The sequence below is a fragment of the Condylura cristata genome, unplaced genomic scaffold (assembly GCF_000260355.1).
Source record: "Condylura cristata isolate star-nosed mole 26May11 unplaced genomic scaffold, ConCri1.0 scaffold00012, whole genome shotgun sequence".
Lineage (NCBI taxonomy): Eukaryota > Metazoa > Chordata > Mammalia > Eulipotyphla > Talpidae > Condylura > Condylura cristata.
The window spans coordinates 19,478,141-19,498,399 of record NW_004567113.1 but is presented as its reverse complement, the minus strand read 5'-3'; the positions used below and the strand labels follow the sequence as shown (position 1 = coordinate 19,498,399).

Genomic DNA, 20,259 nt, shown 5'->3' with positions numbered 1-20,259 from the left:
TTCAGGCCGAGCGGGCGGCCCTCGGTGACCTCCAGCCCGGCCGCTCGGACGGGCCCGCCGCTGGGCTTCATTCAGCGCCTGAACCTTCCATTTTTTTTTCAGTCATGTAGGACTTCTGAGGTTCTCAGGAGGTGCGGTAGGAGCACACCGTGGGTTTGTTGTACACGTTTCCTTTCGTTTCGGTTCTTGTATTTCGTAAACAAAGGAGTGGGCATTGTCCTGATGGTTTTCTGTCGTTTCAGTTCGTGATTCCAACCCTGGGGGTTATAGAGAGGTCTTTTACCACTCCGATTCTAGAATCAGACATTGATTTTGATTTTTTTCATTTTTTTCCCTTATGTGCTGCTGCTTCCCAAAGGTCTTTCGATCTAGATTGAAGTCTTCCATCTTCCGCTTTCTGTATTTCTTTAGCTCTTGTTGCCAGCTAGCAATGTGTACTTATATTGAATGCAAACGAGTACATTTTTAACTCCCTCAGGAGCCTTTAATCCACCCTTCATCTCCTTGCCTAAGTTGCAATCTCAAATTTAAATATATCCCCTTGACCTAGAGCCAGTGAATCTTCGAGATTCACTGTTTTTAGACTTTTGGACTTTTCCATAATGCGCTAATATTGCTTTTTTTTTTTTTATGGCCAGAGATTTGTGTCTTAGTAGTTTGTTGTATCCCCAGTAGCACGATTCCTGAAGAAAGTGGTGATCGGTAATGTGGAAAACGTGGCTACTGTTAATTTAACTTAAATTGATTAACTGATGCATACATTTAAACTTTAGTCTTGAGTGTCTGAAATAAAAATGTTTCCTACAGGATTTAATTAAGGAGGTCGTGTCCAAGGTGTAGTCTTCAACAAGATGCGTGAGAGAATTAACAGTGACTCAAGAGTTCTGGTTTAGTGAGCTCTCTGGGTGTCTGAAAGGATTGCCAGTTGGTTTGGAGTTACCAACTCCACTATCTAGGAAAAGGAGATTCTACAGAATTCTATTTGTGTTGCAGAATTGAAAGAATTAACTCCTGTAACCATTCTGTTTAGGTGATTATTTTTTGGATTTCATTTGTTAAGGGGTTTTAACTTCAAAGCATCACACACATTCCTGAATAATTCAGACATTTTTTCTAATTATATTTAATGGTGTCTTAATGTTTTAGAATAATTGAATGTAATAAGTTTAAGGAGGGATATTCTTTTCCAAATTTTACAAGTTGATTAATTTCCCTTTATCAACAAGATGCTAACTAAGTCTTGCTTTGCATGTCCCTATCCTTCCATTACTGTGCACTTGGAAAGGAAATCACAATAGTTACTACAGCTCAGTCATCTCACACACACACACACACACACACAAATACACACACTACTGGATAATTCAGACATTTAAAAATTATATTCAATGGCTTCTTAATGTTTAGAATAATTGAATATAATAAGTTTGAAAGTTATTCTTAATATAAATAAGAAGTATTATGTTAAACCCAGCTACCCTCAGCCTGGGTTGATGCAGATATAACTTTAAAAATAAGCAATACTTTTGTAACTTGTATTTTTTAAATGCAGAGCCAATTAATTTCAGATAGGTGCTGTTTTTGACATCCCGTTGGCAACGAATGTCACATCTAAACGGGAAAAGGTGACCTTGTCTGTAAGATTGAGAGACACACCTGTGGACTGTTGGGTCTCTGGTGGGGAGGAATTCGGACAGTGTGTTGATGCTCATTGGTGTCTCTTTTCTCTTCTAGGACCAGCAGAGAGAAGAGATTCCATCTTCCAGAGTTCGCCACTGTCTGCCTCCCCACTTATCCCCATCCTCAGTCATCTTTTTTTCTGTAGAACAGCACATTGCTTGTTCTTCATAGTGAATATGGTTAAATCTGACACAACCTATTGACTTGAAATTTGCACTTTAAGTGTTAATTGTTGCTGAAAATTGTCCTTGGGTTTGTTAAACTCCCCAATTACATCGACTATTTTAAATGAACAAATTTATTTCTGAGCTATATAAAAAGGAACATAAGGAAAAAGTTTTTTTTTCATATTTTTGACTAATTAGATTCATATAATATTAGAACATATAAATCCCTTTTTCGGTGGGGAATTTTATGTTAATAAGTAGAATTTCAAGAAATAATATTTGACCAAAATTTGAAAGTTTTGGGAAGACACTTATTTATTTATGCATACAAGAGCTGGGGTTCAGGACAGAAGTGTAGGGGTAGGGGTGAAAGGATTCATTAGAGACAGTGAGGAGCAGAACAGGCAGATGGATAGAAATACCCTGCTGAGGGGAGCAGCAGGTGAGACAGGAGAGGCCTGCTGTACCATGTAGGTCAGCTCCGTGGCTGGGGATAGAACTTGTGCTACAGTGGCTGCTGATAGCTTCATAGTGCTGTGCTTTAGCAACTCTTGTGCCACCAGGGACACCCATAACTTATTTATTGAAGCAAATTACCTAATAGTAAAAAAGTTAAAAAAAAAAAGTGATTTTTTTCCTTTATTGCCTTGCTGGGTGAGGAACTTACAAATCAAAGTGTCCTTGGGTTATAAACACTTGAGTTAAAAGTCACTTGAGCCTCTGGCCCAGTGCTCTTCAGTGTATGGAGCCAGACAGTGACCTGCCCTATTTGGGGGCAGTTACAAACCCAGTAAGTTAATACCATGTTCAGGAAATTTGTGGGTACCTTATATTAGGGACTTCCTCAAACCCTGCTGTAGTACAATTTTTTAAGAACTGAATGGATATCCAAAGTGTGTGTTCCATGTTTATTCTGTTGCCCAGGGATCCCTAAAGTCATTAATTTGACAAGATCTCCAATGTTCTCTCTCTCTCTTTTTTCTTGATGTTATTTATAAAACTTTGTGTACTAGCCTATAAGCTCTGGCTTAAGCTCTTTATGGAAGCTGCACCTTTAAGTTTCATTGACAGTGACTATCTTTTGCAGCTAGTATGACATTTGAAAACTACATTTTTTTAGCTAATGAAAGACACTGATTTATGTTATATTCATGTCTTGTATCTTGGGTAGTTGAATTTAATAATGTAAAAGCAGTTTTATTAGTAAGGTTGTTAATTTTTCTCCAGACTCTACACTGTAGTAGTTAATCAGACTTCTATCTCTGCAGTAGGACAATTTGATGTAAAACCACATTTATTCTTGAAAGATTAAAGCTGGAAGGACACAGGTGCCAGTCAGTGCCATTTCTTTTTTTTTTTTTTTCCTTTTTTAAAGATTCATTTATTTATTCATACAGAACTGGGGTATAAGCCAGGGGTGCAGGGCAGTGAGAGGCTTCACCAGAGACAGAGTGGAGAGCAGAAAAAGCAGATCGACAAGGTACACTGCTGAGGGGAGCGGCAGGCAAGGCAGGACAGGTCTGCTGCGCCATGTGGATCACCTCTGGGGCGGGATATTGAACTCACTGAAGCAGCTGTGGCCAGCTTACAGTGCTGCGTCCTAACCCCTTGCAGCACCATTTCTAAAGCTGATTTTCCACAAACTTGATTTGAGCATGGGTAGAATTAGACCCATGGACTAGCAAAGGCAGTTTTTTTTTGGGGGGCGCGCTAGAGAAAGGCAAATACTGCGGTGTGGCTTTCATATCTCTTACTGCTTTAACCTGTCTAGTGAAAAGGAGATATAGTAGTTATATGGCAATAAATTTGATTCTACACAGTTCTTACATCATTTTAAATTTAGAACCTAAATGCTTCACTACTGGTCTTATAGCCTAGTTTTATGTCTGTCCCAACTGCTCTGTGAAAATGTGTTCTAATGTCCCCCAAATAAAAAATCTGCAATAGAAGATAAAAAAAGATACAATTTCATCTTGTTTTTCATGGTTCAGTAATAATTTAGCAGTTTAATGATAATATTTGTTTTGCAAATGTTTGAAATCATAGTCTTATCATTTTAATACTTCGATAGAAATGATAAAAATGAAGAAAAAAATCATAATCTTCCATGGTCATATAATTCATAGAAGTCCATATGAGGGTTTTAAAATTGTTAGACTTAGAGATGATTAAGTATGGAAGGAGGTTTAAAGAGGTAGGAACTTCAGTGAAATGTGTCATACTGTCAGTGAGTGAGATAAATTTATGATTAGTAGGAAATGAAATTTACTACCAGGAAGTGCAATTGCATCAGGAAAAAACACACCAAAAAGACAAAAAAAAAATCATCTTTTTAAATGGCATATACTCCAAACCTAAATTAATATTAAAGGAGAACTCAGGGATGGTGATTATCCAAGAAGGCTTATCCAGCTGCTCTACTTAATATTACACCATAAGCATTGTTAATGTTGCCATTGTTTTTATTAATATTTTATTGACTGCATCATATCACATTAAGTCAATTGGCCATAATTTATTTAACCACCTTGCTGTTGTTCAATGTCCAGTCCTTGGGGCATGTGAAATAATACACTCTCAGATTCAGGTCATGTTCTCATCAACACCATACCAACCAAGTTTGTTTATTTAATCATCTGACCTCTGTAGGTTTCTGTAATTATTCTCATTAAATGAGTTTATGTGGAATCAAAAGGCTACACAAAGATCAGTAAATCTTAAATGTGTATATACTCATATACATACATATTAGTAATATTTAAATTCACAGTTTAAATATTCCCTTCACTCTTTTGGCTGGACTAACTTCACTATGAATAGCTTGCATTTCAGTACTAGTTGTGTTAAAAAAAATCATTAATAGTCAGTGATTAATTACTTTGCCTTAGGCATTTTGCTGAAAATTTTCATGCAGTTTATCCTTTAATGCTCACATTAACTGAAGGGAAAGTAGACCCTTCTTATTCCTACTTAACAGATTGGGAAATTCAGGTTTACAGAAATTAAATAACTTTTCCAAATTAACACAGTAATTGAATAATGAAGACAAAAGTTTAAACTTATGTAATCTCCCTAGCATTTTGCTTTATAAGGAATTATAATTGTTGACATGCTTCATGCCTGTCTTCTTTTAGAAAAAACTTCAAGTCAGAGTTTTTCTGAATCAAGAAGCTAATTTTTCATATCATGCTTATTAAACATTATGTTGTCAATTCGCTCAATTTAGGGTGTCCTTGACTTGGAACCTGATGGGTAGAATTCGGGGAGTCTGCAAACTGAGGTGGGAGGTTTTAACTTACTATACACTTAGCATTGTTTTCATTTGTGAAGACAGATCAGTGATGGTATCAGTGCTTATGATGTTTCCAATAAAAACCACAGATGTTTTAATATCACAGAGGATGCAGAGAGCTGAAGACAGAATCTTCAATATGATATTATAGTAGTTACTAGGGTTTTGTGATTGGATTCTGTTAATTTTTGTTAAAACTGTTAACTTTCAATAAAATGTTTCCCTTTTAAACTTTGTGTTTTTTTATCAAACATTTTCAAATATTGTTTTGGGAAGGTGATTCTTAGCTCAACAGACGGCCTAAGGGTTCTTGTGATACAAAGCTCAGCATAAAAAGGTAGTGGCAAAGTTAGTTAAAAAATCAGTGTTTTTTGGTAGTTACTGATGTTCCAATTCACTCATTAGGGTTCTGAAGAGTTAATAAGTTAAAAAAAATTGAATACCAGGCTCATAAAAGAATTTGTTTTATGTTTTATTGGTTTAAAAATTAGAATTTGTGATAAAATTACCTTGAGGTATAAGGTAGAATATTCAGCAAGTGAATTGACATGGTTTCCAAAAGGCCATAAATGTAACATTAGTAGGTTTTAATTTATTTTAAAAGCGTGCTTCAAAAGGTTTTTAGTACTAGTGTGGTTTTATTCTGTGTGTCATGTTGCTCAAGTTCCCTTGGGTTCCATTTCTGTTTGTTCAAACTCAAAATCTCCAAGTTGTAATGTAAGCAACAAAACAATTAAACAATGTTAGGACTTATAGATGTCCTAATAATGGTATTGGCCTTTTTCATCTTTATAGATCAGAAAGGTTTATTGCATTCATTAAAGTTAATGCAATTAAAACCTAGGTGTATATAGAATATGACTGCTGAGCATACAATTACATACATTGTTGATCTTGAGACTGTTATCTTAATATCTTGTGGAGGAATATTTTGATACATAAGGGAAGTAGTGATTTTTTTCTTCTGTGTATTAATTTTGTTTTGGTTAATTAAATACTTCATTTAGAGCGATTGATTATAGAGTAGGATTGTTACAGTTTATTTACCTGAAATATTGTCAAACAAGTTGAAGGAAACAACATTAAATGCTTTCTGATATTAACTCTTGGTTATCTGCTTATGTCTCCATCTGTTACTGAACAAATTAGGAAAGAGAACCATTTCTGCCAGGCAGACAATCAGCTCTTAACCAAATCCTTTCATGGAAGGTCAGCTGAGATGATTCTCACTATATATAGAAAGATGAGGAAGTTGCATACCATTGAGAGCTGTTACTGGAGTTGTACAACCTAAATCTAGCATTATGACCTGCAACTAATGACAATGAGAACTAATGACTTTTGAGGAATTTGTACTATATTAGGCAGCTCTAGTACTTAACCCTTCATTTCCCACTTAATGATGTGGATAGAATAAAATATTTAAAAGGGAGCAATTCATGCCCTGCTTTCTTTGGGGGTTGCTCACAATATTTCTGCCTTTCTAGGAAACATCACCCTAAGCAATTGATGACTCTTTTGTATGAAGAATTAAGGCTTCAAATTGACAGCATTTTGATATGTATTAGTTACAAGATGACTATAATTATTTGAACTATTGCTTTTCTATCAAACCAATGCCTGCTTGCCCTCAGGCATGTTTTTTTAAAGAGTTATTTATTCATGCATAGGGAACTGAGATACAGGCCAGAGGTGCAGGGGGCGAGAGGACTCACCAGAGAGAGCAGGGAGCAGAGTAGGCAGATAGAGGAAGTGCACTGTTGACCCTCAAGCATTTTTAGAGTAAAAATGGACACTAAAGAGGATAATGTATTTTGCATGTGACTTACATTTTAATAATTCTATCCTTTTACAGTAAAACAATGTAAAATTTTATATTAACTTTATTAATATTTAATTTTTATGTTGAATATGTGAATATTAGCTTTGAACACATGCAGAATTCTTGATACATGTTTATGTACTTATTTGTTTCATAGCCATAGCTTCCTTTAATGCCTTGATGTTAGTCATTTCCAAAAACAAAAACTATCAATAAAATCTTTTAGTTAATTTTAAAATTTACTGTAGCTTTCTTAAAAGTTGGAAAGTGACATTTCTTTAGAAAATGGTCTCTTTAGCTTCAAAAATACTTTCTTGCAAATGCCAGAAAACCTGGCAAGCTCCAAGCAAACTGTGCTGAATGGAAAATAGTCTCAATTCTAATTTTTTCTAATATTGAAATATGAAGCTATTTCTGCTGAATATTTTCATGGGTACTGTCTTGGTGTCTCCTTTCACAGTACCTTTCTTTGGCAAATACCTGAAAGTTAAGTTAAGCCTATTTATGATTAAAAAATTTTTGACCATATTATTTTCAGTAAAATTACAGGTTTTATCAATGATAACTCCATTATGTTATAAATTTATGAAAAGAGGATCTTCTTCAAAAGATTCTTCCCACAAAAAGAAATACAAGTTGGGACGTTAGATGTATCTAGTTCCTCAATCAGCCCTCTACAAAGGGCCATAAGCTTAACTGACTTCAAACAATGGAAATTGATCCTAAAAATTCTAAAGCCTGAAATTGGTGATGTAGAGCCATTTTCTTCTAGCTGCTGGTTACACTGAAGAACCTGTGTTCCTCAGGTTGTAACTGTACAACCTCAGTCTCTGTCCTCAGGTGGTGTCATCCCTCTGATTTCATGAGACTTTCTATGTCTCTTCTAAGAGCAGCAGTCATATTGGACTAAGGGTCAGCTCTACTGTAGTGTGAATAGAATAAAATGCAGATTTATGTTCACTAGAACAGAATACAAATCCTCTATTAGTTTTGAATCTGAGGATCCCTTCCAACTCTGGTCTGTTTGTTGAACGTGTTGATTAATATTTCTAACAGATTCTGAGCAAAATCATCAATTGTAAACCTTGTATATTGATTTACAAAGTAATTTCAAACACATATCTAAAATCTGATAAGGTCAGGGAAGACTATGTTCTGCTACTGTAAAAATTTTTTTTTTTGTATTTATAAACTTCATTACACTAGTTCTGAGTGCAGTTACAAAAAAAGTTTGTGTACTATACTTTTTAACTTTGTTAGCAATTTATGCTTCAGTTGGTAGATGATTATATATATCTTGTCACTGTACATGACTTGCCCCACGGTATTTGGAGCATATATGCTTTAAAAGTTTCTTCATATTGATAGTAGTTGATCACCACTAGGAGTACTAGAGCAGGGGCTTTGCTTTGAGAGTGAGGGGGTTTTAATTCAGTGGTTCAAAAACACTGCTTAGAAAATGTGGTCATAAACCACTGTGGGATTTTTAAGTCTAGCCTATAGAGGATCTCAAAGTTCCTGGCAATTTCTCAGTTATTTTGTCTCATCAAAAAGTTTGTGGTTGTGATCTGTGACAACTTTGTCAGAGATGGTGGTTTTTTTTTTTGTTTTGTTTTTTTTTTTAAGATTTATTTATTTGTGCATACAGAACTGGGGTACAGGCTCAGGAGCGGTGAGAGGCTTCACCAGAGACAGAGAGGGGAGCAGAACAGGCAGATCGACGAAGTACACTGCTGAGGGGAGCAGCGGGCGGGTCAGGAGAGGTCTGCCACACCATGTGATCACCTCCGGGACAGGTGGGAATCGAACTCATGCGGAAGTGGCTTTAGATTATTCTCAGTGCTGCGCCACCAGGGAGGGCCCTATGGTGGTGTTTTTTTAAGACATCAAAAGTCAAACTCAGGAAGCAAAGATGGTGGCATTTTAGTTTGAATTAAAATTTTTTCATCAAAAGAAGCCATAAAATAAGTGAAAGACAAGCCACGTACTGGTGATACACAAGACATAGATGTCTGATAAAAGGTTTGTATTCAGAATGCATAAATTACTACTACAATTTAGACACAGAATAATAATCCATTAGGAAAATGGTCAAAGAGATGAACAGATATTCCATAAAAAAGCAACTTAAAATGGTCAATAGATTTATAAGATGTCCAAATTCTAATTAAGGAAATGTACATTAAAACACTGGCCCTTCTGGACATTTATTCCAGAGAAAAAAAAAATCTTGTAAGGACAATTGAATATATCAGCTTTGTTTATAATAGCCAAAACCAGGAAACAGCTTAAATGTCCTTAATGGATGAATTGTTGAACTGTGATTCATCCATACCATGGAGTACTACTCAGCAATAAAAAGGAAGAAGCTATTGATATAGCAACTGGTATGGATTTCAAGAGTATATACTGTGGAAAGAAAAGATAGACAATAGATTACATACTGTATGATTCCATGTATTTAATATTTCTGAAGTTAAAAAATTATGAGGGCAGAACTGTAGTTGCCAGTCTTTAGGGATATGAGTGGTAGGTGGGTGACTGTGATTATAATGGACAGTTTGAGCATTATTTTTGTGATGAGGGCTCAGTTTTTATATCTTGATTGTGGTGGTGGTGGTGATTTGAATATGCCTTTACATGTGTTAAAATTCATAGAAACATCTACATATACGCATTAATTCATGTAAAGCTAAAATCTGAATAATTTTGTGTATTTGTATTATTGTATTATAATTAAATGTTACCTTTGAGAGAAATTGACTTGACAGATACATGGTAGTTCTCTGTACAATTTTTGCAACTTGTAAATTTATAATTGTTTCAAAATAAAAAAAGGTTTTAAAGATCAAAAAGAAAGCAAGCCAATGCTATCTAATTGGTGAAGTTTAAAAAGATAGTAGAGCAGTGCTCTGAACTCTTATTTTTTTTTTTTTTCTGTCTTGGTGACATTTTTTTTATTACAAAAGTTTATTTTTACATCATTTTGTACATTTTTTTTTCCATCTCAATTGTAATCCTCGCGGGTTTCCCATCACCAAGTCACCCATGTGCCATCACCATAATCCCGTGCATTTCCCTCCCCCCACCCCGTTTTTTGATCCCATTCCCCACTCCACCCCCACAAAATGTCTCTGGTATATGGTTGTTCATTATTTTTGTTATTTTCCACCTGGTACATTATACTCCTGCTATGAGTGAAACCATCCGGTATTTTTCTTTCTCTTTCTGGCTTATCTCACTAAGCATGATCTTTTCCAGTTCCATCCAAGTTGCTGCAAAAGACATGTGGTTCTCTTTTTTGGTTGCTGAGTAATATTCCATTGTATATATGTACCACCTCTTTTTTATCCAGTCATCTACTTTTGGGCATTTGGGCTGCTTCCATGTTTTTCCAATTGTAAATAAAGCAGCAATAAACATGGGGGTGCAGGTATCTTTTTCAATCAGTATTTTTGTGTCTTTTGGGTAGATACCTAGGAGTGGGATTGCTGGGTCGGAAGGAAGCTCCATGTTTAGCAGTTTGAGGAACCTCCAAACAGTTTTCCATAGTGGTTGTACTAGTTTGCATTCCCACCAGCAGTGCAGGGGAGTTCTGAACACTTATTTACTGCTGGTGGGCTAGGGCATCCACTTTGGAAAACAAGTTAGCATAAAGTGAATACTTACACATATCCTGTAATGTAACAATCCCATTTCTGTGTGCATCCCTTAGAGAAATAGTATGTTTGTGTACACACATATGTTTGTGTGTTTACACACATATGTTTATACATATACATACATTTATACTTACATACATTATGTATACAAGGATTTAAAATGCTATGAAATATAAAATAATAGTTATAAAATAGCATGAATATACAGTGTGGTACATCTATATTATAATGCAATATATATATATATATATTTTGTCTTTGATCTTTAAAGATACAAGTATTAGATGAAATGATAAAGGAAAATAGTGGAATTATAAACCCAAATTTCAGGATGTGCTTAACTCTGCAGAGAGTTAAGGGTTAGGATAGGGGAAAGATACCTAGATGATTTCAATGAGTATGTGTATTTTTCTTAAACAATGATTACTTTGCTAATTGTAACACTTTTTTCCTCATCTGTATTATAGCTATTTTGTTCACTTTCAACATAATTCAAGAGATTCTGATTTAATAACATTTAAGAAACATGACGGAAAGATATTTAGAACATTCCTGTCCGCTTTATTTTGTTTATACCTTTTTTATATATAATAGTTTATTTTTACATCATTTTGTGCATTTTTCCATCCCTGTGGGCTTCCCATCACCAAATCGCCCATGTGCGGTCACCATAGTCCAGTGTACTTCCCACCCTCCATTTGTATATACCTTTTTAATCTTCAATCATATTAATAGTTGAATAGTTATAATTATGCAGGTACAATTTTTCATTTCATTCCTTACATATCTAAGATGAATATTTTCACATATTACTGTTTCTATAATTACTATTTTTAGTAGCTGCGCAATTATTCTAACAAATTATAGTACACTAAACAATTTAGCTCTTTACTCAGCCTTTAAATATTTAATAAATACATACGCTGTGCAGAATACTCCTGGTAGGCTTTAATGATAGATTGTAGCAAATACAAAGTTCCTGCCCTACACAGCTTAGAAGCTAGTAGCAGTTACGTCAACAAGGACTTAAGCTGCTCTGAAAGGGAAGAGCAGGATGCGTGAGAAAAGGGAAGAGCAGGATGCATGAGAGCTTATAGTAGAGATAGTTCCCAGGATAAAGAGGTCAGAGAATGTTTTCTGGGATGTCTACCAAACTGAAGCTTGAGAAATTTGTGTAAGTAAAAGAGAAGCAGGTTGGAGAAACAGATTGGAGGGGAAAGAGAGAAGGAAGAATGTAAGAGAGCTGATACAGGGACATTAAAGGTGCAGGAAATTTGTATTTTAGTCAAAACTCTTGTTTTTTTTTTAAAGATTTATTTTATTTATTCATACATAACTGAGGTACAGGCCAGAAAGGCGGAGGGTGAGAGGATTCACCAGAGACAGAGTGGGGAGCAGAGCAGGCAGATCAACGAAGTACACTGCTGAGGGGAGCAGTGGGCCGGTCAGGAGGGGTCTGCCACGCCCTGTGGAGCTCCTCTGGGGCAGGCTGGGATCGAACTCATGCGAAAAGTGGCTTAAGCTTCTTTGTGCTGTGCTTTAACCTGCTGCGCCACCAGGAAGGGCCCTCTTCTTTCTTTTTTTAAAGATTTATTATGTATATAGAACTGGGGTGCAAGCCAGAGGTACAAGGGCGGTGAGAGGATTCACCAGAAACAGTGGGGAGCAGAACAGGCGGATTGATGAAGTACACTGCTGAGGGGAGCAGTGGGTGGGTCAGGAGCGGTCTGATGCGCTGTGTGGGTCACCTCGGAGCTGGGGATCTAACTAGCACTGAAGCAGTTGCCTCCAGCTTGCAGTGCTGGGTCCTAACCCATTGCACCATTAGGGAGAGCCCGTGGTGAGACATTTTAACCAGGGAACTTACAAAATTAAATTTTGAAAATCAGTGACTACATTGTGGAGAATGAAATGGTACAGATAAAGATTCAAGTAAGAGAGAACTCTTAGGAGATCTATGCTTCTGTAGTTAAACATTTGAATTCTTGCTTATGTTTAACAAAATGAACTTCAGCTAAAAATATCATTTGTTAGTACATTCTGTGAACTGGTCAGTGTGTATGTGTGCCAGTTCTTCAAGCATCTGAAAATATACATGTTCTCCCATTGGTCGTCCAGCTTGCCTCATTGATCCTTTTATATATATATATATATATATATATATCAAAGATTTATTTATTTAGGCATACAGAACTGGGGTACAGGCCAGAGGTGCAGGGGTGCTGAGAGAATTCACCAGAGACAGAGTGGGGACCAGAACAGGTCAACTGATGAAGTACACTGCTGAGGGGAGCAGCAGGTGGGTCAGGAGAGGTCTGCCGTGCCATGTGGGTCACCTCCGGGGCAGGGATCGAACTCATGCTGAAGTGGCTTTAGCTTCTTAGTGCTGTGCTTTAATTTGCTGTGCCACCTGGGAGGGCCCGATCCATATCTTTTTTTTGTTCACACAAATGGGCTGGTACTTTGTAGTGTCTGAAGTAACCAATGGGATGGGCCATCTGCTACCCAAAATGCTCAAAGCCCCTATTCATAATTGGTGGTATTTTGTGGGTGTTATAACAAATAGGCCAGGCTATAATTATCAAGATGACTTAGCACTTTGGTGCTATAATGTTAAATAACTCTCTCGAACCCAACATATAAGGTGTAGTCACATTTAATCTATACATAGATTGCTTCTTTGAAAACTCAGGAATGGTTTATCCCATTGTCATCTGTGACATTGTCAGAGATGTTGAGGTCTTACTTATCCTGGATTAGGTTAAGTGATGCCAGTTTCACAATAGCCTATGAACAAATTATTGTGTTTAAAAGAAAATAAGCTAATGAAACAGGTCAGCGGCAGCATTGTTCTTCAGAGCTATAAAATATAACAGAATTTAGTAGTTAGTTTTTTAAAATACAAGTGGTTGTCCTTTACTATAAGAATGAACTCTTGCCTAATTGCCCTGACTAGGACTTCCAAATACTGTGTTAAAAAAAAGTGGTGTGAGTGAACATATTTTCTTATTCCTGACGTTAGGGAAGTCACTTTTTGTTTTTCACCATTGATGTTAGTTGTGGTGTCATACATGACCTTTATTATATTATGGTATGTTCCACTTATTGCTGATTTTTTGAAAGTTTTTATCATAAGGGGGTGTTGTATTTTGTCAAGTGTCCTTTCTTGGCATCTGTTGAGATCATCATGTGACTTTTCTTCTTTTGGTCAAGGTGGTAAATGTTTATGTTAAACCAACATTACAAGCCTGAACTGAATCCCACATGGTGGTTTTGATTTGTCATGAAAGGCTGCCACTGTCAATGATAAGGGAAATAAAATCCTAAACCACAATGAGATACCACCTTATACCTGTGAGAATAGCATATATTGAAAGGACTGGAAACAACAAATACTGGGGTGAGGGTGTGACAAAAAAGGAATACTCGTTTACTATTGGTGGGAGTGTAAATTAGGGTAGCCTTACAGCAAAATGGTGGGGAGATTCCTTAGAAAACTACAAATAAAAATGCAACTTCTAGGTATTAGCCAAAGAATATATAAATACTAATATGACAAGATTTATGAACCTATGATTCATAGCATCATACACAACAGCTGAGACATGGAATGCACCTAAATGTCCATCAATAAACAGCTGGATAAGAAAATTGTGGTATATACACTCAATGGAACACTACTCAACTGTTAAAAAAAATGAAATCATGCCTTTACAAAAATATGGATGGAACCTGAGGAAATTATGTTAAGTGAAATAAATCAGAAAGTGAAAGACAATTATAGGATGATTCTACTCATCTGTGGAAGGGGCACAAAATTCTCAATTTGTGTTTTGGCTGACATTCCTGATGTCTGCCACCTTAAAAAACAAAATTCACAGGAACTGGAGAAGTTTAAATGCTATTGGATTTTTCTCTTCTCTTTTTGTCTTGGCCCTTCTTCCTCCTCCTTTTCATCTTCTTTACCATATTCATTGATCTGAATTTAGCATTTGGTATAATAACTATATGCTACAGATCATGCTTTCTTTAGAATTTTCAATACTGATTGGATGGCAACGGGAAGAAAGAACCATCTGATACTTTATCTAGTATACTTAAGAAATAGAAACACAGTAAGAGCAACATAACACACAACTTTTAAGGCTGACATTATGGAGAATAGAAAAGCTTTTCCAGAAAGCATTTCTTTGTGTTGTTCTGGAAATAGATTTATATCACCTATCAAAATATAGCATTCCTTATCTCCGTAAGTACTTATAATCTGCAAGGAAGCAATGTTTTGTTAAAGTGTTTCCATTAACAATGATGTCATGGTGTGGGAATAAGCAGGTGAGCCACCTGCTTGCTGACCTGGTCCCTACCGTAATAAATGATGAGCATGGCAAGACCAGCATTTGTGGTCATGGAGTTGTGGTCATGGGACATTGTTTCCCTTAGATCTAGACTTTAGGATTCTGTACAGGATACATCAACTAAGCGTGAATTGGCTTAACTTTTGCATCATGAGACTAATATGCAGCATGGTGTGGGCCTTTGAGGATAGGTGCTGCTTTTAACTAAAAATGGCCTTTCCTGAAAAACCAGCAGGGCTTCCCCACAACTTGAGTAGGTGGTTTGTGTGATTAAAATATATGTAAAAGTTACCAAGCAATAAATATTATAAATTATAATGTAAAATTAAAAATCAAAGTTGATATCCTTCACAAAATTAGGAAATTTTTTGATGAGCCTGAAGAATGGGTATCAAGTATACTTGACAAAAATGAATTTTGGTTGCTCACTCGGAGAATCATTACTGGCTTGTTTATTTTTGTGTCTTACATTTATGAGGTTAAATTATTTATTACATTTGTAGAGCTACATTTATTCTCTTGTTTTTTATAGGCATGATGCCATTATCATCTCAGGAACTGAAATGGCCAGACAAATCCAGAAGGAAATACAGGGAGATGTGGAATCATGGATTTCCCTGGGGAACAGAAGACCTCATCTCAGCATCATCTTAGTGGGTAATAACCCAGCAAGCCATACGTATGTCAGGAAGAAGATCAGTGCTGCCTCTGCTGTAGGTGGGCACATTTAGTTCTAACTGGCACTAAGTCATGTTTTCTGACTGTACTTCAGAGTGTGATCATTATGAATGATAATTGTCAAAAATGTGCCATTTGGATATATGTGTTAGTATAGCATATTGTAAGTTTACTTGGTGAGTTATATTTACTTTCACTTTTTTCTTCAATTTTTTTCTAGAGATATAATTCTGTGCGATTTCAGATCCTATGGTGACAGGAACACTACATTTTTATATTTTATTTTAATATTTATTTTATTTCTTTATGTATACTAGAACAAGGGTGAGAGGATTTACCAGATACAGAGTGGGGAGCAGAACAGGCTGTGGGGAGCAGCGGCTGACAGGAGAGGTCTGCTTGCACCACGTGGGTCAGCTCCCTGGCCTGCGATGGGACTCATACTGCAAGGGCTGGTGATAGCTTGAGAGAGCTGAGACTTAACCCCTGTACTACCAGGAAGGCCCCAGCACTTTACATTTAAAGTTGTTGTCTTTATTAAACTTGTTTTAGTCATATGATAAACCTGGTTTGTTCAGTTTGTCAAACTTGGCCTAATGGTGCTAGTGGTGATCTTTTTTAGTGATTTTACTCTCTTCAAATCTACTAACAATAACCTGCCACAAATAAGTGCGATTTGCTGCCTGGTTCACAGAATGCATGCGAATCACACGAAAACACCGCCTCTATTTGAGAAATCCCTCCTGATGGTGCCTTTCATTTCAGTGGATCAGGAGCACAGGAAACCAGTCATACCCTGCATGTTACTGTTTGTGAAAAATCTACCTTTGTCAGTCAAGTGACTTTCTGTGTTTTTCCTTCAGGTATCTGTAGTGAGATCATTCTAAAACCTAACGATGTTTCTCAAGAAGAACTGTTGGATATAACCGATCAGTTGAACATGGACTCAAGAGTCAGTGGTATATTAGTTCAGCTACCTCTGCCAGGTACAGATGCTCTTCTTTATGTCTGGCTAAGAGAAAGGGTATCTTTTTTTTTTTAAAGATTTATTTATTTATGTTTACAGAACTGAGGTTCAGGCCAGAGATGTGGTGGGTGAGATAATTCACCAGAGAGAGCGGGGAGCAGAATAGACGGATATACTGAGATATACTGCTGAGGGGGGCAGAGGGCAGATCAGAGAGGTCTGCTGCGCTATGTGGGTCAGCTCCCTGACAAGAGATCGAACTCATGCTGCAGTGGCTTTGGAGAGCTACATAATGCAGTGCTTTAACACATTGCGCCATCAGGGAGAGCCCGAAAGGGTGTCTTTTAACATCACGTCATGTCACTGATGTTGATTTCCAAAATATTCTCAGAAGGCTGATACAGTAACTGACTTACTAGCATGTAATAGGTGGCAGTTTCTCAATGACTTATGCATACAATGACTGAATTTATATAAAAAAAAAACTTTAATAAGTACTGGCAAGATATGCAGTTCTTGCATTGCATAGCCATGCAGAGGCATAAAAATTTAGTCTGTGCATGATGAAACTGGGCAATGTGAACTTAACTGATGAAAAACAACAAATTGCTCTGTGACCTTTGAAATATTTTCTCAAAACTTTAGAAGCTCTTACTGAGATTTATATATGTACAGGGGACTGAGAAATAGTAAAACTATTTTTTTTTTTACAATACGTTGTACTGAAAAAATTAGAATTATTGAGCTTCAATAATTCATTTAGAGTTTTACTTCTTGACAAAAAAACATGTCAAGGTAAGTTACAGCAGGGAATAAATCTCTTTTCTATGTCTTAGTGAATCCATGAATGGTCAAAGTTTCAGTTGACTTCCAACATTTGTCTTCTGTACTTTCAGTGTTCAAATAGCGGACAGTTCCATGAGTATGAACTTTTGTTCTGATGTCACTTACTCTGGGCTACTACTGTCGTTTTTGTCACCAACACTTTCTAGTTAATGTTGTCAGGTCACCATCACTAAGTGCCAACAGCTACATCTAGTCAAAGGACACCATATCCAGGCTGCCTATTTCATGTCATATTTAGTTAGAATCATACTGAAACTATTTTATCTTGTTTTCCACATTCATAGTTCTCACCTCCTTTTCTTGCTGTCCTAGCTCTCTGTTCTCTTAGCTTTATTTTCATCATTTCCAGGTCTTTTATTCAGATCCAATTTCGCTTCTGGCATCATCACATTGTTTTTGCTGCACTTTCATAGGTTAATTCTACCTGTTCACTTATTCATCTTTGTAAAATCTCATGTGAGTTTGTCACTGGGAGACAAGGGGGTAAGGCACTTTGCTATCTATGTTTGAACCAGATAACAACACAAAATATTCGTATTTCATATCTGGGGATTGAGGGCTAGAAAACAGTCAGGGGCTTTTTAACATCAATTCTTCAGCCAAATTTTGGGCAGTGTGCTTAAATCCAATAGTCTAATGCAAAAACAAAACACAAAAAACCCTTTTGTTTATATTGTATTTGCCAATATTCTTTTCGTTTATGTTTTTTGAAATTTCTCCCACTTGTACTTATGTGAATAGAACAGTTATATAAAACATGTCAGACATTTCCAGATAATTACTTTTAAATTTAGTCTTTTAGTCTTAAATATTATAGAATTTATTGTACTGAAATAATATATTCACATTTGAATTTAAGGGCCACATTTGAATGCCTTGCTAGAAGCTATCCACTAGATGGCACTAGTGATCTATTTTTACTAAACTTGCTGAGTTCTGTGCTCATTTTGAGAGCCAAAGGGAGCTAACAAATATACTGCCTAGAGAAAGAAAAATTTCTTATCAAGCTGAAAAGCTAGATAAGATAAAAAATAACAGTGGCTACAATTTATTTTGGGATTTGACCAAAATATCACACTGGAACTTTACATTTATGAACTTATTATATTTTCATAGTAAAACTGTAGTGTTGGAACAATTATTATATACATTATATTATATTATGTACATTATATTATATATATTACATTTATATATTATATTATATACATTACTGTTAGAAGCACAGGCAGGTTAATAACTTCTCACATGGTCTCAGAGTTGGTGAGTAATTATATTGGGTGTTAATGCAGCCAATGGGTCCCTCATGCCACTTCCTTCAAGTGTTAACTTAGGGCTCTTACCACCGTACCAGCCCTCGCTAGTGAGAAAGGTGTTCTTGCCTGTGGCAGGTATTCCTTTATATGGATGATTTTATTTAGTCTCCAAAATAATCATTTGAGAGGAATTAGCTTCTCGTTTTACAGAAGAAAAGACTAAAGCACAGAGAGGCGACATGAATTGCCCAATATAACTTGCTAATGATCGTGGGCCCAGGACCCAAATCGGGAAGTCTGAATCTAGAGTCTATCTTCTTATTGTTCATCAGCCTATATTATTAGTGTTTCTGAAAACCATAAAGCATAATATTTTCAAACACTCACCTACTAGGTCCTGCTGCATGAAAGCATTATTTCTACCAGATTATTTCTGTGATTTTCTGTCTGGTCTCTGTGATTCCATTCATATGGCTGGTTTTTTAAATGATTTTCTCCTGCTAAATCATGACGTTTCCATCTTTTTTTAAAATCAGATTTATTTATTTATGCATACAGAACTGGGGTACAGGGAGAGAGGTGCAGGAGAGGTGACAGGATTCACCAGGGACAGATCAGGGAGCAGGACAGACGGACTGATGAAGTACACTGTTGAGGGGAGCAGCGGGTGGGTCAGGAGAGGTCTGCTGGGCCATGTGGGTCAGCTCCCACCCGGGCTTGAACTGGCAATGAAGCAGCCGTGTCTCGCTTGCAGTGAAGGGCTTCAACCTGTTGTGCCACCAGGGAAGGCCCCGACATTTCTGTCTTTATTCATAATTTCCCTTTTGGTAAAATTTCGAAATGATAACAATAGAGTAAAGACAGATATTCAACATACTGTGCGCCTAAAAATGGCTTGTGTCTTCCATTAGTGATTGTAGTGACTGCTCCATACTTGCTTCTAGAAGATGCTGTTCAGCTGTGGACATAAACGCTTTATACAATGTTTACAGTTTATAATCTAGCTTTCTGATACTTTGTTGAATTATTTTTCAACATTGTAAAAATAGGATTGAAGATTACCTTTTATCAGCTCATTTGGGACATAATAGCTTGTTAATAGAAAAAGCTGTCTTGCCTACTGCTCCCCTCAGCGTTCTGCTTCCCACTGTCTCTGGTGAATCCTCTCACCCCCAGTTCTCATATATAAATGAATGAATGAATGTATGAATGAGTGAATGAATGATAGATAAATAAATACATATATTTTTTAAGAATATAAAACAACTGAGGACTAATTACCCCTAAGAAGTTTGAAAGCGGAGTCCCTCAAGCACAGCCTCTCTTTCTCATGAGCTAAATGAGCTTATTTAGAATAACATACTTATCTGAGTGTTTTCCCCTATGGAATATATGCTTTGAATGCAGTACAGTATATTTGATAGAAATCAGTATATCTCGTGCATAGGAAACCAACGCCTTAGTAAATGAGGGTGTCACTAACAAAGCTTTGAAGAATAAGCTTTTGGATTTCCATGCAACAGTCACATCAGTC

The 20,259-nt window shown here is 36.4% G+C and overlaps 1 protein-coding gene across 1 annotated transcript in view; it reads left to right on the top strand.

Annotated features, from left to right (window-relative positions):
* Positions 1–73: 73 nt before the first annotated feature.
* The window catches only part of MTHFD2L (methylenetetrahydrofolate dehydrogenase (NADP+ dependent) 2-like), a 95,396-nt gene continuing 75,210 nt past the window's right edge, over positions 74–20,259 (top strand). Inside the window, exons 1-3 of the mRNA XM_012723993.1 lie at positions 74–131; positions 15,511–15,695; positions 16,520–16,642. Coding sequence (XP_012579447.1) covers positions 15,542–15,695; positions 16,520–16,642 — 277 coding nt within the window. The 5' untranslated portion in view covers positions 74–131; positions 15,511–15,541. The remainder of the gene's footprint in view (positions 132–15,510; positions 15,696–16,519; positions 16,643–20,259) is intronic.